The 22,164-nt window shown below is 53.0% G+C and overlaps 1 protein-coding gene across 3 annotated transcripts in view; it reads right to left on the bottom strand.

Annotated features, from left to right (window-relative positions):
- Nucleotides 1-22,164, bottom strand: part of PRIMA1 (proline rich membrane anchor 1) — a 70,052-nt gene that overhangs the window by 15,568 nt on the left and 32,320 nt on the right. For all 3 annotated transcript variants that reach the window (XR_012779664.1, XM_075530577.1, XM_075530578.1), the window contains exon 4: nt 1,398-1,527. Coding sequence is in view for 2 of the 3 variants with exons in the window: in XM_075530577.1 (XP_075386692.1) it covers nt 1,398-1,527 (130 nt within the window). In the remaining variant the exon portion in view is untranslated. The remainder of the gene's footprint in view (nt 1-1,397; nt 1,528-22,164) is intronic.

The raw sequence follows: 22,164 nt of genomic DNA, 5'->3' as shown, positions 1-22,164 counted from the left end.
CCGTCCCTGCGAAGACGTCTGCACAGCAGAAGCTGGTGCTGTACGTGGTATGAGGCCCGCCACAGGGACCGAAGGAGTTTCCAACAGCTGGTGGAGAAATTCTAGTATCACTTCATTGCATTTTCCCGCCGGCCTCGTGAGGCCCCCTCACACACATTGTTTATGGAAGGCATTGCACTAGGTCCCCAGAAGGGTTGTCATGGTTTCAGTGGCTCCGGTCAGTCTCGGATCCACGCACACTGGGCCCGGGCTGCTGTGACAACTGAATATTTGGAAGTGGACAAGCCTTTCTTCCTGGTCTTAGTTTAAAAGCTTCTGCTGAAACCCATTCAGCGCCCTGACTGCACCCAAGCCTCCACGGGCCATGGGTGGTGGGCACACAGGTGTTTCACTGGCTGGGGATGGGCCACCAGGGTCTCCCCCTGAGTCACCACTGCTCCCAGCCCAGAGCAGTAGGCAGTTGTTCTGTCTAGTTTACAAACAGGGCGGTAACGAGATATCCTCCCAGCCACACGGTTTGAATTGAGGTCTGAATTCAGATCGGATTCCAATGTCGAGTCCCCACTGCAAGCCAGCATGGCGCCTCCACCCCTGGCCTCACCACCCAGCCCTGTAAGAAGGTTTCCATATACCCTGATCCTGGGTGAGCCCCATCTACAGGTCACCCCAAATTCCTCTTGGCCTGATGTGCGATAAAAAACTCAAATCCAACCCACTGCCATCAAGTCCATGCTGATATAGCCATTTTCCCCTGTGGGCTCCCAAGACAAACTGTTTATGGGCATCGAACCCAGTCTTCCTCCTGAGGAGCTACTGGTGGTTTTGAACTGCCAATCATGCGGATTGCAGTCTAATGCGTAACCACTACGCCACTGGGGCTTCTCTTGACATTCAGTGCTTGCTCAACCCAAAACCAACCAACCAACTAACCAGCCAACCAACCAGCCAACCAGCCAACCAACCAACCAGCCAACCAACCAACCAACCAGCCAATCAACCAACCAGCCAACCAGCCAACTAACCAACCGTTTTTGAGTCACAGTGAGACTACGTAGGGTTTGCTATGAATCTATTTGCTTCCAGTGTCTTCCTCGGGGCTGCTGGTGGGTTTGAACCGCCGACCCTGTGGTTAGCAGCCCCACCCTTACTGGACAGTGCCAAAAGGGCTCCTTGGCTGGGCACAACTTCCTACACGTGACAGGGGTGTCCTGTCTGCGAATGACAGTCAGGCATCCCAGAGAAGAGAGAATGACCCTAGGAGACAGACGTGAGCAGGCATGGCAGAGAGAGGCCAACAATGCTAATGACTGCGGAATGGGGGCGACGCCGCCCGCGAGATGTTCTCCCAGTCTCCTGTGGCTGGGGACACGCGTGGCAGGCAAACAGGCGGCACTCACCTTTTGATGGCTTTGTAGCAGATGATGACAAGCACGGTCAGGAACACCAGGGAGACGCAGCAGACGGCGATGGTGACCGCCAGCCCTGACCACCAGCTCTCCTCATCGGGACACGACGTGGAGTTGGGGGCTGAAAGAAAGAAACAGGAACGGCTGAGCCCCCTGGGCCGGCAGACACAGCCGGCTGCCTGGTGACCCGGACTGTGGGCCTCCCATCATCCGTCACCGGAAAGAAGGCCCTAGGCCGTCCCCACCCCCACTCCACAGCAGTGACATCATGGCTGGCCCCCTGCCAGGCTCACCCCCTCCCCCCCACACACACACCCAGTACCTCCTTCCTGGCCCTGACGTTCCCAGAGCAGAGGTTAAGCACTTCGCCCTGAACCATCCATCTTCCCTGGCCATGCGCTAGCTGACAGCAGGGTCAGGCTTAATTCCCCATGAAAGATAACAGACATCTCATTCTCTCAGTGGAGGCATTAAATCCGGTGCCTCTGGAGGTGGGGGCAGGGAGCAGGGAGCACTGGGGACTTGGTGGGAGGAAGGGTAGAGTATGAGAAGGGGCGGCCAGCCAAGCCCAGCTTCTTAAACTCACTCTGCTCAGACTCAGGCTCTCACTCCAGGGCGTGGCCTGTGTGCTGGGTGCCCTTGGCCGGTTCCGTTTGCCCAGGCAGCTAGATGGATTGACTGGTGTCCTTCCCTAACGAAATCCAAACCACATGCACGGCCCTCTAGCCCATGCTGACCCACAGACGACCTAGGAGACAAGGTAGAACTTCCCCTGGGGAGGGAGGGGTTCAAGACGATACCTCTCGACAGGAGTAGAAAGTCTCATCTTTCTCTTGATGAACTGCTGGCCATGGGCTTAGCTGCCCAAGACAAAAGCTCTACCCCGCCTCTGGGCGCCTTCCTGCCCGACAGATGCATGCCGTACGTGACTTTGTGCGTAATGGGTCTTCAAAGATACTCTCACGTTACTAGGAACCCTGCTGAGTATGATGGCCTGGGTCTGAGGCGAGAGGAGAAGGATACAGCTATAGAGCGAGAGATGCCCCGGGGTGACTAGACGCTTGAAGAGGCCAGGAAGGACCCACCCCATGAAGAGGGCAGGAACTCTGTTTCCTGGTCTCCAGAGGGGCGGTGGACCACCCAGAGCCAACGGCCCATGGCCATTCATGCACCTGCCATTGAAGAAGCAGCTGCTGCTGAGGGTTAGAGCTCCACGCAGTCCCCACCTGGTGCTGGGTAAACCTGCCTCCCCCCACTTAGTGCAGGCTGGGTTGGGGTCACCTACAGCACAGGTGTAACCCTGGCCCATGACATTCTCTTCTGGGCACAGCAGGAGCCAATCCCACACAGCACATGGCTGCATCTCGGAGGCTCTAGAGAGACCAATGCACCATGGGAAAAAAACTCTGAACTGCGAAGGGATGGGAGAGGGAGGTATGGACAGAGCAGGTGAAGGAAGGAGAGAGCAGGAGGGAGGGGGGTTAGGAAGGAATGAGAGGGGAAGAGATGGAATGAGGAAGAAGGGATTGTGAGTTTAGGCATGTCTTCAAGGCTTTACAGAAGAATCCAAACTACACCCCAGTCTCATGGAATGAACCGAGACCAGGAGATACAGGTGGAGAACAATGGCCACCCCCGGTGACATCATCAGCATCATCAAGGTGTGACTGACATTCAGGGAAATGTCTTCCCCTTCCATGTTCCAGCTGACTGATTTTCACCAACACGCACACCGTGTAAGCCTCCCCTCTATCACCCTATAGCAACAGTTCTGGCACCCACCAGAAAAGACTCCTTGCCTGCTTCTGACCAGTCCCCACCCTGCGGGGCAGCCACTCTGCAGACTCCTAAACTCCCAGAGGAGATGGCCGGGCCTGAGATTCCGGGAGATGGGCTCTCGGCTCTCGGTGCCTCAATGTTCTGTGGCCTCCTCGTTAACATAGTGTCTTTGCACTCCATCTCGGTGGGGTGCCCACTTCAGGCAGTCCTTTGCACGGCTGAGTGGCGCATCCCTGTATGAACATAGGCCGCTTGCTTATCCCCTCCCCTGTGGATGGACAGCGGGTCTGCTCCCTGGCTTGGACTAGGGTTACCGAAGCTACTATAAGTATTTGGATACAAGGGTTGTTAAGACATGGCCATGTCACTCTCGGGTGGTGGCTGGTTCGTCTAGCATACAGATGATTCCCTTTAAAGGGACACCAAGCTGGCTGGCCCACGTGGTTGGGCTCATGCGGAGTTCAGGGAGGAATGGTTCTAGAACCAGCGTTGCCGGGTCAGGAGACCGCGGAGGCCGAGGGAAGCTAGTTACCCACAAGTCGATTCTGATGCTAGGTGATCGCGTGTGTCACAGCAGAAAGGCTCCGTGGTTTTTGTTTTTTAAATCATTTTATTGGGGGCTCTGATCACAACTTATACATCTGCTGTTGTGTCGAGCACATTTGTACATTTGTTGCTGTCACCATTCTCAAAACATTTCTCTCTACTTGGGCTCTTGGTGTCAGTTCATTTCCCATGTCTGGTTTTCTGGAAGTATATGGCCAACTCTTTCTTACCAGGGGCCTCGGACATCCTGTTTGGGGTTCTCAGGGGAGAAGGTTAACCTTTGATACCACCTGGGACTCGGCTTCTGAGGGAACTGGAGCCGGAGGCCCACTCCTGAATGCGAGGGGCCGAGGGCAGTCTTGGGTCATCGCAACAACCAATCCCGTATGGACGAGCTTCCAGAAAGAAGGCTTGGCCAAGCATGACAGGAGACAGGTGCAGCCAGGCCAGGCCCAGCCTTTAGAAACCCCACACTAAGGAGACACACACTCAAAGACGAACCGACATGCACTATCACTGAGTCCATTCTGATGCCCAGCAGCCCCGTAGGACGGGGAAGGAGGGCACCTGTGGGTTGTCGAGGCCACGGGAGCAGAAAGCCTCCTCCTGCTCCCTCAGAGTGGCTGGTGGGTTTGAACTGCACACCTCAATCTTTCGCCCAGGGATCCACTGGTAGGTCTATACTGCTGACCCTGAGGTGAGCAGCCCAGCGAGTGACCTACCGTACCACCTCACCAGAGATCCTTAAGACATAGGCGGGATTATTTAAAACAGGGATCAACTCTAAAATCAAGAAAAAGGAGCCGCATACAGAATCCCTGTGCCCCTCTGAAGCTGTCCTTCCCTGCGATTACTCACAGACACCACGTCGTCCTTCCCTCCATGTCCTGGTTGGGAGCAGCTGCCGGAGTGGCTCAGTGGTCACCAGCTGCAGAGTCCCCAGCACAAGCTGACCTACTGAAGCCCCAGCCCCAGGGGGCTTGCCTCCTAGTTTCACTGCTATGGGCAGCAAATTTGGATTCTGTAGACCTCACCTCAGGCGGTAACCGTTCTGAGCAAGCCCCCGAGGGCCATGTCTGTAGCCACAATGAGCTGCACACCTGCATACTAATGGTCCAGGAAAGGTTGTCCCAAGTGCCTGCTTATCCTGGGGAATCCATCAACCAGAGCGAGGTTCTCCCCCAGGGCCAGCTCCACGTTCCAGCGGACACCTGGGAATGAGGCATGGGTCTTGGCAGCCACAGTAATGCGAGCCCGCTTGACTCTAAGTCCATGGTTCTCAAGCTTCCTCATGCTGCAACCCTTTCATACAATTCCTCATGTGGTGACCCCCCCAAATCATGAAATTATTTTCGTTGCTACTCCATCACTATAATTTTGCTACTGTTGTGAATCATCATGCAAACATCTGATATGCAGGATGTATTTTCATTGTTACAAATTGAACACGATTAATGTACAGTGATTCATCACAAAACAATATGTCATTCTATATTGTGAAATATTTATTGCTAATGATAAAGAAATGAAACTTTGTCTTGAAGCATGGTGTAGCATGGGTAACAGTCTTCAAGCTGGGTACTCAGAGGTGGGTGGACCCACCTGGAGATGGATAGAGGAGCAGTGTCTCGGTTCCTAAGACCATCAGAAATATGTGTTTTCCAATGGTCTTAAGCGACCCCTGTGAAAGGGTCTTTCGACCCCCAAAGGGGTTGAAAACCACTGATCTAGATGTTAAACATCCCACAATGATCTGGACACTCTTACACAGGGTAGAACTGTTCCCCTAAAAGAAAAACATGTCAACCAGGGTCCTTGCTCAGAGTGGCCCTCCACTTCAAAAGGAAGGATTCATTCTTAGCAGCCTCCCTTAGAATGTGGCAAGAAATTTCACCCTTGCCTCTTTTCAAGATCTGTGTGTGTGTGTGTGTGTGTGTCCTGCTAATGAGGTGGGCACTCTGTTTCTGAGATTTTTTGTTTCCAAGAATGCACTTGACCCTGAAAGCAGCGGGGTGATGTTTGAGGCCCAGCACGACCCTCCATTTCCCTCTAACAGGTTGACCAAGAGAGGGTATTTTGCCAAACCTCGTCGGAGGCATAAATCTTAGACCTCTAGCCAGTGGCTTCCCACCAATTCTGCAGAATCAACACGTAAGTCTTTGTTGAGTGTGGTGAACTGGTTGTTAAAATGGTACGTGTAATCAGGGTTCTAGCTAAGGTGGGCAGCTGGAAAGCCACCCAATGGGGAAGTCACAAATCGACATCCTTACTCTTTTAACATTCCTCTGAGCAACAGCGTATTCGAAGCGCCCACAGAAATGTCCATTCCGTCCACTGGTATAAACATTTAGAAGGAAATATGCTTACAAGATTTGTTTATTCATTTCCTAAAACTCATACTTTTGATGAAATCCTACACTTCTATCCCCTTGCATTTGTCACGTTAGTAAACAAACCCATAATGTAAGAAGAGAGAGTGCCAAACAACCAGAAAGTGACACACTGTTACCTGCTTCAGCATGGCCCCAAATTCTCATGAGCTATTATGAGTGAACTATGCAATTCCTGAAAGTGTTCAAAGAGCTAAAAATATGATCAGGACAATTGTTCAGCAGAAGCAGAAAGGGATTTTTCAAAGATGAACATAGTATGTTCCAAGAAAAAATTACCTCATTGTTTCTAATAGTTCGAGCACAATGGCTATTGTGTAATTGGCCTACCTCTAAAGAATGTAAGACAGTTCCAGCAGCACATTGACAGGGAACTGCCGGACTTTCAGGCGGGATTTGGGAGAGGGCTTGGAACAAGGGAAATCCCCGTTGATGTCAGATGGATCTTGGCTCGAGGTAGAGAATACCAGAAGATGGTGACTTGTATCCCATGGACTATGCACAGCTACCTGACTGTGTGGACCACAATACACTGTGAATAACTTGAGAAGAATGGGAATTCTGGAACACTTCATTGTGCTCATTCGAAACTTCTACACCACTGGTCCTCAGCCTTCCTAATGCCGTAACCCTTTCATACAGTTCCTCATGTTGTGGTGACCACCACCGCCAACCATCAAATTATTTTTGTTGCTACTTCATAACTGTAATTTTGGTACTGTTATGAATTGGGTGACCTCTGTGAAAGGGTCGCTTGACCCCTAAAGGGGTCACAACCCACATGTTGAGAGCCGCTATTCTACACAGATCAAGAGGAACAGAACAAGGGAACAGAACAAGGGAATACTGCATGCTTTATAATCGAGAAAGGTATAAATCAGGGTTGTATCCTCTCACCATACTTGTTCAATCTATATGCTGAGCAACTGTCAAAAGAAGCCGGGTGCTATGAAGAAGCGTTCAACATCCGGATGGGAGGAAGCCTTATGAACAACCTGCAGTGTGCAGACAACACAACTGCTTGCTGAAAGTGAGGAGGACTTGAAGCCCTTGCTGATGAAGATCAAGGATTGTAACCTTCAGTACAGATTACTAAACGCTCACGACTGTACCAATAGGTAACAGCATGATAAATGGAGAAAAGGTTAATGTTGTCAAGGAGTTGGTCTTACTTGGCTCCACAGCAATGCTCATGGAAGCAGCAGTCAAGAGATCAAAAGACGCATTGCATTAGGCAAATCTGCTGCGCGAGACCGTATTGAGGACGAGCTGTTTCTTGGAGGAGTACGGTGCCCCTGACCCGAGCTGGGGTACACCCCGTTGCATCATGTGCCTGTGAAAGTTGTGCACTGACTAAGGAAGCTGGAGGAGAGTCGATGCATTTGAATGGCGGGGCTGGAAAAGACTGGACAGTCCCACGGACTGCTCGAAGGACAAACCCACTTGCCTGGGAAGAAGTAAGGCCAGAGTGCTCCTTAGAGGCAAGGAGGGCAAGACTTCATAGTACATGCTTTGGACATATTGTTGGGAGAGACCAGTCCCTGGGGAAGTAGAAGGGCGGCAACAGAGAGGCAGGCGCTCAATGAGATGGATGGGCATGGTGGCTGCCTCAGTGGGCTCGGGCATGGGACTAAGTGGGAGGATGGCGCAGGACCAGGCAGTGCTTCCTTCTGCCGTGCACGGGATCCCTTTGGGTCGGAGCTGACTCAATGGCACCTGACAATACCAACAACAACAAAGGGATGGGATCCCACTCCTCCTGCGAAAAGCCAGTCAGGAATAAATCACACCATCGATGACGCCCGGGAAGAAAGCAAACATTACTGTAAGTCAAGACACCGACCAAGCAGCAATATTAACTATATAAACCAATACAAAGAAGCAATATGGAAATACCTTAAGTAACACTTTTTTTTTCTTTTCTGGCCAGGTATAATTAAATCTTATTTTCCATTGGTATTTTAGAACTCTTAAAACAATCTAGCTTCTGTGTGTGCCTTTCCTTATTCTTATTTAAGCACTGACTGCATGAAATGATGGAAAACAGAAAAGTGGGTGAAGAGGGGGCGACATTGGACAATGTAAGACATGACAAGATAATAATAATTGATAAATTATCATGGGTTTGTGAGCAGGAAAGGAAGGGAAAATAAGGAGCTGATACCAAGGGCTTAAATGGAGAGCAAATGTTTGGAGAACGATGAGAGCAACGAATGTACAAATGTGCTCGGCATAATGGGTGGATGTCTGGATTGTGATAAGAGTTGTATAAGCCCCCAATAAAATGATTTTTAATTTAAAAAATAAAATAAAATGGAAAAAAGAGAACGTGAGGATACTTATGTGGTTCATCAGTGCTATATCACTGGAGAAAAAAAAGAAGAAATGACAAACTACCTTTCAGTGTTGTCTTTCCTTTTGTTTAATACTTCAAACGGTCATTAGGGCAGTGGAATTATTAGAATCCCACCACTGCCTCTTTCCAGGTGCGTCCCTCAGCACCCCACAGAGGCAGAGCAATGGCTTATACTTGAGAAGGTCAAGCCCCCCAAAGCATCCATTCCTTCCCACGGCGCCTGAACACCTTCGGTGCGGAGCCCTGCGCTAGGGGCCCGAGGACAGCTATAAATCAGACTGAAACTGGTGCCCAGATAGCCCCCGAGGTAGCCATCCCAAAGCCGCCCTGGACTGGATTGCCTTGGTCTCAGGGCCAGTGGTCTCTGAGAGAAGAGGAGACAGGTACAAGATGGCCATACAGAAGGTGACGGGTCATTTGTTTCCAAGGGAGGAAGCCGCAGTGTGCCGAGGTGGCCGAGAGGTGAAGGCAGTGGCCAGGGGCTCCGCCAGGGACGCCGAGGCGGCCCGGAGGACATCCAGTCCTGCCACGAGGCTGCCTCTTCTACTCGCCTTGCTCTTGGCCGGCCGAGACTCTGCAAGGCGGACCGAGAGGCAGGCGAGGTGGTGACATCATGGGGTCATCACCTCCTCTCTCTGGAGACGCGATGAGGTTTTGTCTGCTGTGTGCATTAGCCGCTCAGGATGCCTGTAAAGATGACGGGACTGGACATTAGAGAGAAACGTAGGGCTCCGCAGGGTCAGGGGCAATAAGTTAAGAACTACGAGGGCCTTGTTGAAGGATGACAGTGGGACTTCTGCTTCCAGCAGAGATCGGGCAACTGGGAACTGATTTGCCCTCCTACTTGAAATAGCTCAGGAAAACATATGAAATATGGTTTTCAAATCAGCAGCCACCGGGCAAAGGGAGAGACTGATCCCTCAGAGACAGCAAACCAATGAGGTGAGTCGTAGGAGAGTTTCAGCTCACCGCCCGGAGAGAGTGGTGCAGGGAGGGGGAAGGCAGAATAGAGCCCAGGAGGCCAGCTAAGTTGGGGAGCTGGAACGGAGAGTCCCAGGAGGCCGAAGCATCTGGAATCTTCCGGACAGAGCAGCGGAGAAGAGTGCGCAGTATGCAGAGAAGCCCTGCAGAGCCTCACAGGGTTGTCCTGGTCTGGTCTGCACAGAGCTGGTCAGCCCAGGCTCTGGAGAAAACTGCCCATGGCCGGGGCCAGAACCACCCGCAAGGACCAGATGTAGCAATACTCACAGGGGTGGAGGAAAGCCTGTTCCCACTCGCCAGGCTGAACAGCCTGAGAATTCGTGGCACTCAAGGGAGACGTCCCACAAAGGTTTGGCCTCACCGCTATGGTTATTAGGTGCTGTCAAGTTGGATCCAATCACAGTGACCTTCCTTTATGTACAACAGAAAGAAACACTGCCTGGTCCTGCACTAGGTTTGAGGCCATTGTGGAAGCCACCGCCAATTCATCCCATTGAGGGCCTTCCTCGTTTTCTCTCCTCCTCTTTATCAAGCAAGATGCCTTCTCCGGGGACTGGTCTCTCCTATAACTTGTCCAAAGTACATGAGATGAAATCTCGCCATCCTTGCCCCTAAGGAGCACTCTGCCTGGGCTTCTTGCCAGACAGATGTGCTTGTTGCTTGGGCAGTCCCTGGTACTTTCAATTCTCCGTCAGCGCCATAATTCAAATGCATTGATTCAGTGTTCCACTCTCACATGCGTTATGAGGCAATTGAAAACGCCACGGCTTGGGTCGGGCACACCTTAGTCCTCAAAGTAACATCCTTGCTTTTCAACAGGTTTAAGCTTGCCTCACTGGTGGGAGACAGTTGAGCCCAGCTTGAGCAGGGAGTTCCAGCGTGCTCAGCTACTAACTGTAAGGTTGGTCATTTGAATCCACCCAGGAATGGCTTTGGAGCCCGGATGGTGTACTGGCTTACACGTTGGGCTGCACTAACCACAAGGTCAGCAGTTCGAAGCCCCCGGGGAGATGTGGCATTCTACTGCCTTTAAGAGTCATAGTCTGGTAGGCCCACAGAGGCAGTTGTTCCTTGTCCTATAGGGTCACTCCGACTCGGCATCAGCGCCCCGATGGCAGTGTTTGTTGTTGATTTGTTTTTTGAGGGATGGCTTGGATCCACTTCTGAAGATCACCAAGCAAAGCACGGCGGTCAAGTCAGGTCTGATGATTGTAGCCACCCAACACTTTATGAGAGCAGGCGGCCTCCCCTTTCTCCTGAGGAGCAGCTGGTGGGCAAGAGCTGCTGGCCTCCGGTTAGCACTCAAGCAGTTACCCGTCAGGACCATTACCACCCAGACCACCACAGTAACAGCAACAACAAGAGCCACAGTCACTGCCATCGAGTCAACGTTGACCCATAGCGACCCTACAGTCAGCAGGCCTGCTCTGAAGCACACGAGGCGGCCAACCGTTGGAATGACTTTGATGGCTTCTGCCCCATTTCCGTCTGACCAATGTTCCAAGGAGCAGCTGGAATGGCTGGACTGCTCCCAGGCACGTACAGGCGCTCCAGGACAATGCTCAAGGCTCTATGCGGAGGGCGTGGCGTCAGGAGCTGTTGAGTTCGTGCTAACTGGGAGCAACTCTATGCACCACGGGCCACCACCCTGCAGGCCCCGTGCCATCCTCGCGGTTGGGCTTTGTTGCAGCCACTGTGTCAATCCAACTGTGTGTGTGTGTGGGCGGGGGGAACTTTCTCTTCTTTGCTGGCCTCTACTGGACCAAGCATGATGTCCTCCTCCCAGGGCTTCGACATGCCCGGCACACATGAGATGAAGGCTCACCAGCCTCACTGCTAAGAACATTAAGGATGCCAGAATGTTCTATACATCTTCCAAGACAGACGTGTTTGTTCTTCTGGCAGTCCATGTGTATTCAATATTCTTTACCAGCATGCTGATTCAAAGGCACCCACCCTCCCCTGGCCTTTCTTATTCTTCATCCATCTTTCACCTGCCTGTGAAAAGCCATGGCTTAGGTCACGCGCACCTCTGTCGCCAAAGTGATAACTTGGCTTTTGTACCTTTAAAGGGGTCTTTTGCATCAGTGTACCCAACAAAGTACAACATTTAAGACTATTTATAGGAGCATAAGAAGATCTAGCTTCCCACAAGAGGACACTCGCAATGTCTGCCACAGAACAAACAATTATCAGGTGCACAAAACAGTAGGAAAGTCCAACTCCTCACAAGGAGCTGCGTCACAGTTGATGGAACTGAGGCAAGATGTTAGGATTAGCAGACAAGGATCCTCAGAGAGTTACCACGGTCGACCATATGTTCAAAAGGGAAGCACAAACCCAGGTCTGGGCCTTGCCTTCCAAATACCACCTGGCAATTAAAAGAAGCACTCTTGAAGAAATGTCTGGCTGGAGGGTTGGAGCAGGTAAAACACAGGAGGAGCCCGGGTAGACCTTGTCAGAAAGGGTCCCGAACACAGAAAGATGGGGTCCAGGAATGAATCTGAAAGAGTTCCCAGTAGACAAAGCTGGGCCCCATGCCAACAACAAAAGGCATAACATGGGTCTATATACACGAGCAATTCAGTGAATAAAATAAATGGGGGAAAGGAGAGAATTTACTTGCAAAACTATCCCATAATGGGGAGCTTAATTCTGTGTTATCTTCCCACCACCCCATCACCCCACTTGAGAGTGGTCTAGAACAACAAAGGAGAGGAAAATGAAGACTAGTCACTGCTGAGAAGCCCAGCAAACACCGTCTTAGCCAGGCAATGAGGGTCACATCCCCAGTCACGTCACGTGGACATGACATCCCCTGATGGGCTGAGGCAAGAAGGGTGTCTCAGCTCTGAATTCTTTCCAGAGTTAACGATGGCAGTCCAATCATGCGAAAGACACCAGATTGTAGGGGCCACACTTGTCGGACACCAGGCAGTACTCCTCAAGGCATTCGGGGTCACAGAGTGGCCACAGAGGCAGGGAGCGTGCGTGAGCCGCAGGACTCTGTGGTGGACCTCGGAATGGAAAGAGCGTATTCATGGGAAAATCGGTGGAATTCAAAGAAAGTGTCGATTTCTTTAGTAGGGATGCGCCTATGTTGGCTTTTCCATTTTGGCAAATGATCCACAGCAATGTGAGGTGGGGGGGCACCTAGTGAGGGGGATCCAGAGATGTCCTTACAGTTTTTCTGTACGTCTAAAATTCAGTTTTGCTCTTGCAAGAAGTTAGATAGACATTCAGTTCAACCAAATTGAATTTCTAGAGATGAAAACCACATGTGACAGTATCCAGGACCAAGAATGGGGATGGAGAGACCATGAGGGTAGGGGCTACGGAGGGGGGAGAAAGAGGAAACTGGTCTCAATGATTGATGTATAACACGCCCCCCCCCCTCCAGCCATGGGACGAACAACAGAAACACGGGAGAAGGGAGAGAGCAATCGGTATAAGATATGAAAATAATAATTTTTAAATTATCAGGGGATCATGAGGGAGGGAGAGTGGGCGATGGAGGGGAAAAAATGAGGAACTGATACCACAGAACAGGTTTTAAAAGGTTGATGGCAACCTATGTACAGATGTGTTTGATGTATGGATTGTTATAAGAGCCCCCGATAAAATGATCTTACGAAAAAGAAAACAGCATGTGAGTTGAAAGATAGACTTCTTCAGAGAAGCCTTTAGTCAGATGAAGCAACATTCCTGTGGGTTCCAGAAGAAGCAGCTGTCCTTTGGGGACCAACTCCTTCCAGGCACTGACTGAGGGCAGCAGTGGGCAGCCTGGAGGCAGGCTTTTTATAAGCAAACGGAGTCTGGGGGCCGAGTGGACTGCTTGCTGTGCTACGAACCTCCAGGAGGAAAGAGGCTTTTTGGCCCCAGAAGGGTTTATAGCAGTGGTTTTCAACCTGTGGGTTGCGACCCCTTTGGGGGGGGGGGCGTTGTCGAACGACCCTTTCACTGGGGTCGCCTGATTCATCACAGTAGCAAAATGACAGTGATGAAGTACAATGAAAGTAGTTTTATGGTTGGGGGGTCACCACCACATCAGGAACTGTATGAAAGGGTCATGACATTAGGAAGGTTGAGAACCCCTGGTTTATAGCTTCCGAAACCAAAGGGGGCAGCTCTACTCAGCCCTGCAGGGTATCTATGAGTTAGTTGAAAGGGACCTGATGTCCTTGAGTTTTATTTATGGGGAAACTGAGGCCACAACAGCCTGTCAGAATTTAAACCCAGGTGTGCCCTGTGTCAGTCAAACCCACGACTGCCGAGTTGATTCAGATGTATTTCGACCCTGTGGAAAGGCGTAGAGCTGGCCCCAGAGGATTTTTGGGATTACAAATCCTTACGGAAGCAGACAACCTCATCTTCCCCCCTTGGGGTGGCTGTGGGGCTCAAACTACCGATCTTTCCATTAGCAGTCCAGTGATTAACCTCTGCTCCTTCTTGCTCCATCACTGATTTATGAGACCTGGGAAGCCTGCCACGTGCCTCTCCTCAGAGGCAGCAGTGCCCAGGAGATTTTGATTGACGGGCTGACTGCAACCCAGTGGTCTGAGTCTTGGGAGAAGGAGTAGCCAGGCTGCTCTTGGTTTTTAAATCACATCTTCATGTGACATGGAGGCTAAGGCTGCGTCCCTGGCTTGGCCTCTTGGCCCCATGGGTGGTCACCTCTTGAAGCCAGCTGGGTACCCATTTCTTGAGCACCACAGACCAACACTCCGAATGTGGGATGATAATAAGATATCGACTAACCAACTATTTATTGATAGGCATCCTGGTGGCATAGTGGTTATGTGTTGGGCTGGGAGCTGTAAGGTCAGCAGTTTGAAACCACCAGCCACTCTGTGGAAGAAAGACAAGGCTTCCTACTCCTGTAAGGAGCCTCAGTCTTGGAAACCCACAGGGGCAGTTTCTACCCTGTCCTATAGGGTCACTGTGAGTCAGCACTGACTCGATGGCAGTGGGTTTTGTTGAGTTTCCCCAGCTCTCTGCCAATTCTCGGCATACGCATTTTGCAGTAGCATGGCTGCGGTGTGAGGAGAGGAGGGGGCTGGATGTGATGGTTAGGATAGTGCGGTCCACTTGAGTGAGTTGACATCACTCATGTCTGACTTTCAAAGTCTTTGATGACTCATGCCCAGACTGCCCATTGTTCCCCAGGAGCTGAAGTGGCTGGGTTCTTAATTGGTCTTAATTACCAACAGGTGAGGCGGGAGCGCAGCAGCAGGAGCAGCACTCTCCCTCACTCTCTGCTTCCTGCCTCTGCCACAGCCCAGCAGCCAGCTCAGCAGCTGATGGCCACCCATGGGGGCAGGGGCGGGGGAGCCCAGCTCATGCAGTTCCCCTGAGCTGTGTGGATCAGTCTTCCTGAGGGAGTTGATGTCCATGCACACCACACGCTTCCCCAAACCAAGCGCACACTCAGACTGCACTGTGGGAGTCTGCAGCAGCAGGTCTGACCTGGGGACCCCTACCCCCTCCTGGGGTCAGGGATACTGCCAGTCTCCTCTCAGGGCTGGGGGCCAAGCCAAGAGATGTCACATGGCCCCTGCTCTGCAGGACAGCCTAATGGCTCAGTGAGTCCTTGGGGTCTGTGGGGTCCCTCACTGGAACCACACTCTGCCCCTATGAGAGGTGTCTTGGGGGACCCACCCAGCACATGCCCAAAGAACTTGGGATTCAGCTCACCCTGGACGGTGACTAGCACCTCTCAGACTATGTAAGGCATGGCTACTCTTTGTCTCCATGCCCTCAAACCTATGGCCACTCAGTCGGAGTCACGGAGTCCTTGAGACGGAGGAGAGCTGCCCCTGGGTTTCCAGGACGGTCAGTGTTAAGCATCTAGACTGTTCTGTCTTATCTGTGGAGCAGTGAGCGGGTTTGAACACCAACCTTTCAGTTAGCAGCCAAGTCACCAGGTACAGGCGTTAGGACACATATTCGGGGGCACAAGTGAACCCCTTTCCTTTCCTTGCTTTGTTTTCATATCTGTCCTCCAGTCTTGCTCCTGCTGCGCAGCCGGACACAGCCCACTGCCCACCATCCACGCAGCAAGTGGGCAGCCCTGCCCCACAGAGCCCCATTGTCTCCTTGGGCCAGCTGCGGCCCATTCAGTGGTGCCAATGGGGAGGTCCGTGCCAGGGCACCACCCTCCCACAGGGGCCCGGGGAGTCCCCGAGGACTGGCCTGGTGTGGGGTGACTGGCTCATTTCTCACCCCAAAGGTACCAGGTATGTGGGCTGCACTTAAAAGCCACAGGTACCAACTCAGAACTTGCTGTTTGACACAAAGTTCCGAAATCGGCCATTGTTTCCAGGGAAGTGGGAGTGCTCCTTCCCAGTGGCTGCAGGAAAGGGTGTCCTTGGTACCCATCTCGGCTATGGGACTCTCTATTTTGGTCGGCCAGAGGGGCTCTGGGACCCCTTTACCCCTGTCTTCCCAGGGGAGGGAGTCCCTGGTACCCATCTCAGCTGAGAGACTGCTCCGGTCTGCCCAGGGGTCTCTGGGACCCCCCCTATTCCTGTCTTCCCAGGGGACTCTGGGACCACCCACCCCTTTCTGCCCAGGGGACTCCGGGTCAAGCTTCTGAGTCCAGGGCAAAGGCCCCCTCCACTCATGTCTTCCCTGTTGCTTTTCCCAAAGTCTGTGTTTCCCACAGCAGGAAGCCCCAGGCCGTGCAGTGGCCTTAGTCACAGTGAGCTAGTCCTGAGGGCTTGTTGTGGTGGGGTGGGCTCAGCAGCCTGCCTTTTCCAGAAACAAAATGGCGCACACGAGCCTCCCTGGAGACATCGCTGGGGCTGCTGTGTGATCAATAGAGGAGGATCCGGCTTCCAGCCCTGGGAAGGGGTGCTGAGCCAGGGGAGGGCAGAGAGACCCAGCCTGTTGGGGTGACTGTCTCTTGCCCACCGCCCCTCTCAAGGCCCTGTGGCCATCTCCCAGCCTCCTAATCTCATCTGGGGGTCCTGTCCATGCCAGCCAGTGAGCTGGAGGCCGCTGCAGTCCTGGGTCACCAGTAGCCACCTCCATTCCCTGCACAGGGCCACAGGTGTACCGGAACCCCAGGACTGGCAGGGCTGACGGTGGCTGTACTGGGCAGGCTGACCCCTGAGGTAGACACAAGGAGAGCTGGCCCAACTTGCTCCTCTGCCCCACCTTTACTCCCAACTGTGTTCTCCTCTCTGGCTCTCCTCCCTCCTGCCCCCTGACTTCCCCAACGCCCCTGGCCCCCACTCTGATCTGACCCTGCTCCCAGTCTGGCCTGCCCCTTGTGTTACAATGCCCTGTCCCTCTGCCCTCTCTTCCTGGGGGATACTACCCCACTCACTGCCCATTGTTTCGCCATTCCCTCAGCCCACTCCCCTTCCTCAACCCCAGAGTGACACCATCGGCACCCCAAACCTGAGGTGTTCCCTCCTACCCCTTCCACCTGCCCCAGCTCCTCTCCCTGCCTGCAGATGCCCCCAGTTCTTGTCAGGTTACCAAGGTCGCCCCCACCCTCCCTGACTGATCCCACTTCCCAGGCCATCTCCCCTTCAGCACCGTCATCCCCACTGACTATGGGTCAGAGGACTTGCCAGCCTCTGAACCAGCCTCTGACCTGGAGCAGCTGTCTGTCTGCCTCTCTGACTAGGGCTATAGGATTGGCTGTTAGCTTGGGGGAGGGGAAGAGGGGGAGCCCAGGTCTGGCTTTCCTCCCTGGGGTTGAAGCAAGGGTTAAAGGAGTGATTCAGCCAGAGAGCTGGCAACAGACACCACTCAGCTCCCCAACCTGCCCTCCCCTATCCTGCCAAGGGCCCCATTCGCCTCCTGCGGCCCCACTTTCCACAGGGCCCGGGCCCAGGATCCAGATACACAAAAAGGCTGGCCACGCCACGATAAAGGGATCTGAAAGGAATCTGACACACACAAGACACAGATGGGGAAGATAGCTTCCAAAGCGGGGATTTGCAGACGAAGGTTACCTAGACACAGGTGAAGGTCAACCTGGGCACACACACTAGGCCCCAGCAACATCAAGCCACAGGTGCGCCTGAACTCAACCTTTAAGAATGGCCAAGATCCTCCCCGCTGCCCCTCCAGTAGGGGTGGGGGGACCGACAGCAGGGACCTCAGGCAGTCGCTCTCTTGTCCTGCAGGCTAGTTCCCTCGCTCCTTCCACCTGGCCTGAAGCGGGTATTTCCGGTCGTGACCCCTCCCACGGCCCCCACCATGCAGCCTTGCCCGCTTTCCAGGGAGAGTGTGTGCGATCTGAGACGTTACCACCTGAAGCGTCCCTGTCTCTCATAAAAGTGACTTGGATTACAAAAGTGCTTCTGCCGCGTGAATTCATTCAGCGCCGAGCAGCCAGAGCCCAGGTGAGCACAGGTGAACCATCCCAGAAACCTACCAGTGGGAGGAGTTTAAGTCAGGAAGCCAGGAAGTGGGTGGAGGGGGAGGAAACAGAGGCTGGGGGCTGGCTCAAGTCTTTGGAGTTTTGTTGCAGGTGGGGTCCGGGGAGCTAAGCTGGTTGGAGAAGGTGTAGGGAAGATGGGAGCAATGGTGTGTGCGTGTGTGTGAGTGTGCGTGTGAGTGTGTGCACATGCGAGAGCAAATGGCACTGGCCCCAGAGAGATGAGCAGAGGGGCCGATGTTCGGGGTGCATGGGGGGTACTTTGGATGACCAGGTATGGTGAAGACAAGGAGGGGGGTGTTGTGAGGCAGTCGAGGAGGTGGGGTAGGACAGGTAAGGCAGGGTGACAGGGAAGGCAGGGGGGGCGTAGGACAGGAGAAGGTGAGGAGGGGGAGGCAGCGAGTGGAGGGTGGGAAGAAGGTTCTTGAGCCCCACTGTCCAGGCTGGTGCTCTGCCCCCTCCCCACTCCCCTCAAACTTCAGGCACACAGGAGGCAGGTATGTGTATGTGTAAACAGCGGAGGGACTTGCTAAGACAAGGGGGTCAGTGTGTCCAGGGAGTGGAGGCCATGCTTCCGAGATGAGGAAAGAGAGGCACACGGGGGCTAGATCCAAGGGACCAGCCCCGGGATACAGGGCTGGAGACAGTCTGGGACAGCAGTGCAGGGATGGAGGCCGTGGGAAAAAGCAGGATTCAGCAGGTTTCCAGGGAAGCCCCTGAGGAAGTGACACTTAAGCTGAGCTCTATAGGAAGTTGGAGGGGGTGCGGGGGAGAGGGGGAGTTGTGTAAATATCCAATCAGGGCTGGCCTCAGCTGCCAGGGCAGAGGTGGAGGTAGAGCCATGTCAAACATCTCTCTGCTCCCCTTGCTGGGGCCTAGGCTTCCCCCAAAAAGGTCGGCATGAGAGGCACTGAGCCCCTCTACGGTGACCCCTGCCTAACTTACTCATCTCTCCTGGGGCCCATGAGGCTGCTTGTCACCAAGGACACTCTTCTGCCATTCCCGCATGCGCATTGTGGTAGGAAGCAGGCATTGTGACTCGCTTTGCCTGGCACACAGGGAGGATCTGGGCATATCTGGGGTAGGGGTGAAGAGCAGGTCACTGCCTCTTACTCAAATTCACAGCTATTGAGTCGATGCTGACGCAGGGTGAACCTTGAAGGCAGAGTAGAACTGTCCCTGTGGGTTTCTGAGACTACAACTCTTTCTAGGACTAGGAAGCCCGGCTTCTCTGTAGGAGTGGCAAGTGGTTTCGAACTGCTCACCTTTTGGATCTCAGCCCAACGCTTTTAACCACTATGCCACTAGGGCTCCTGCCTTTCACTTAGGGCACTGGCTCTCAACCTTCCTAATGCCACGCCCTTCCATACAGTTCCTCATTTTGTGGTGACCCCCAACCATCAAATTATTTTCGTGGCTCTTGCATAACTGTAATTTTGCTACTGTTATGAATTGGGTGATCCCTGTGAAAGGGGTCACGGCCCAAGGTTGAGAACCGCTGGATTAGGGGGTTCTTCACCTGAGATTCTCAGGCAGGCTTCGGAGAAGGGTCTGAGGACCCAGAAATTATGCCCCCAACTGCTATTGTACGAGCAAACATTTCACTTCTCCCACTTCGTTCTCTGGCGGGTCCTCTTCTCCTGTGATTAGTCAGCACCCTGGGGAGAGGTCGCTAGACAGGTTGTGGCTCTGGTTTGAGTCCTGGCTGGAAGTTAGGCGGTGGCGATGTGGGGAGACAGGCCCGACCTGGGACTGCGGCTTGTTCACACCTGCTGAGTGACGCCACACAAAGCAATCAGCGCTTGCTCTAAGTCCCTTCTCCCTCGCTGGCTGCCAGCGTGACAGCAAGCCTTCAGAGGGCGAAGGAGGAGCTCAGCTGAGGTGACATGTCCTGAATTATCCTGGAGCATGGCATCACGCCAGGGCAATCAGTTGGAGGCAGGGTGACCTCGGTGACAGGCCCAGGGCCAGTCAGGGCTGATGCCAGCAGGCACCACGGGCAGTCTGTAGCTGCCTGATAGTGGAACTGGGCACACCTGCCACCTTGGTCAGCAGGCTCCAGGACTCTTCCTGGCTCCCATCTGGTGAAAGGGCATACCTTCAGCTCAGTGGTGGGGTGGGCAGCCTGGCTCCATCCTGCATCCCCAGTCAGGCTCCTTCCTGTGCCAACTTCCATGGCCACCTCACTGTCCCTCTGGGTACCTTGTAAAGTCTTTCCGTGTCTTGAACCAAACAAGGGAATGCTATGTGGCTTAAAATCCTGGACAGAAATGCATCAGGGCTGCATCATTTCACCACACGGATTCAATCTGCGTGCTAAGCACAGCGTCCGGGAAACCGGACGGTAGGAAGCCCAGGCATTAGGCTCATGTACATCGTACAGTGTGCAGCTGACAACCTTGTCTGCTGAAAGCGAGGAGAGCTGGAAGCACTTAACGATGGAGATCAAAGTTCTTGAGTTTACACCTTTGCAGACAGAAAACAAAAAATCCCGAGAATGGGGCCAGTAAGCCACATCATGATACATGGAGCAAAGGTGAAAACACGTTGGGAGCAGCAGGCAGGAGGTCAGCCGAGCTGCGCAAGACCTCGTTCAAGTGTTAGGAAGCAAAGCCGTCACGCCGAGGACCATTGTCCACCGCTTCCCAGGCATGGGGAAGCTGGAGGTTGCATAAGGAGACCCAAGAAGAACGAATGGCTCTGAACGAACGATGCCATTGGTGAGGATGACCGACTCTACTGTGAACGGCCAGACGAAGAAGGAGCCCCGGTGGGGTCCTGATTAAGCGTTGGGCTGCTGACAGCACGGTCAAAAGTTTGAAACCACCAGCCACTCCTTGGGAGAGAGACGGGGCTTTCTCTCTCCATCAAGAGTGACGGTGCTGGGAGGCCACGGGGCAGTTCTACCCTGTCCTGTAGGGTCATGAGGAGTCGGCATCAACTCGAGGGTCATGCATTTGGGTGGAGGCAGAAGAAGGAAGAAATCTGTGTTGGAAAAACTACAGCCAGGACGTTCGTTCCTTTAAAGCAAGGCTAGTAAGATTGGTCTCCTGTACCCGGTCCATATTATCAGGAGATAGCAGTTTCTAGAGGTGGGCATCCCGTGTGGTAAAGTGATGGTCATCTAATGGAAGGGAACAATGGCCTTCAAGGAGGTGGGCTGGCCCAGTGGCTTCAGCAATGGCTTCAAGCAGAACAAGGATTGTGTGGCCGGCACAGGACCGGCCAGTGGTTTGTGTTGTCTTGTTGTTTTTGTCTGTTGTACACAGACAGGGTCACAAGGAGTTGGAAGCAACTCAACAGAGTCTAACAACAGAACCAGAAACATAGGGCCAGAGGTTAGGGTGGCCACCAGGAATAGTGTGTGTGTGTGTGTGTGTGTGTGTGTGTGTGTGTGGTGTGTGTGTGTGTGTGTGTGTGTGTGGTAGCAGGATGATCTGTAAAAGGGTAGACACAAAAGCTGCACCCCTGCAGCATGTAACCACTGCCACCAAATAACACACATAGAAACTGTTGAATCCGCATGTGTCTTGTGTGGCTATTTCAAGTACACCAAAATGTTTTAAAACCAATACCTAAGACAAGGGAAGGGGATTCGTTCTTACTTCCAACTGCTCCCCAGGGAGGCTCATGCATGGGCTGGCCGCTGAGAGGTACTGGTCTACCTTCTAAAGGCTGAGGCCTGAACTGGAGTCTAGCCTAAAAGAGAGCCACGTGAGCAGCCTCTGTTCCTGGTGGTTCCTTCTTGGAAACCCCTTGGCTAGTCCTCTGGACTGATGATGGCTCCAGAGGCAGTTGTGTGACCGGAACAAGGGAATACTGCCTGGTTGAAAATCAGGAAAGGTGTGTGTTGGGTTGAATCCTTTCACCATGCTTCTTTACTCTGAATCAGCTGAGCAAATCCTCAGAGAAACTGGACGATGCAGAAGAACTCAGCACCGGGATGAAAGGAAGGCTTATTAACACCTGCGACATGCAGACGATACCACCTTACTTACGGAAACCGAGGAGGACTTCAAGCACTTGCTGACGAAGATCGAGGGTCGCAGCCTTCCACAAGGGTTACAACTCAATATACAGAAAACCTACGTCCCAGCAACTGGACCCATAGGTGACATCATGATAAATGGAGAAAAGATTGAAATGGTCAAGAATGCCATGTGGCTTGGGTCCACAATCAATGCTGATGGAAGCAGCAGTCAAGAGAGCAAGAGATGCCTTGCGTTGGGTAAATCTGCCGCACAAGAGCTCTGTGTCGTGTCCGGGAAATCAGTGTGAGGACTACGGCACACCTGACCCAAAGCCATGGTA

The sequence above is a fragment of the Tenrec ecaudatus genome, chromosome 14 (genome assembly GCF_050624435.1).
Source record: "Tenrec ecaudatus isolate mTenEca1 chromosome 14, mTenEca1.hap1, whole genome shotgun sequence".
Classification (NCBI taxonomy): domain Eukaryota; kingdom Metazoa; phylum Chordata; class Mammalia; order Afrosoricida; family Tenrecidae; genus Tenrec; species Tenrec ecaudatus.
The sequence above is the reverse complement of the archived record's forward strand: the minus strand, read 5'-3'. Positions and strand labels throughout refer to the sequence as shown.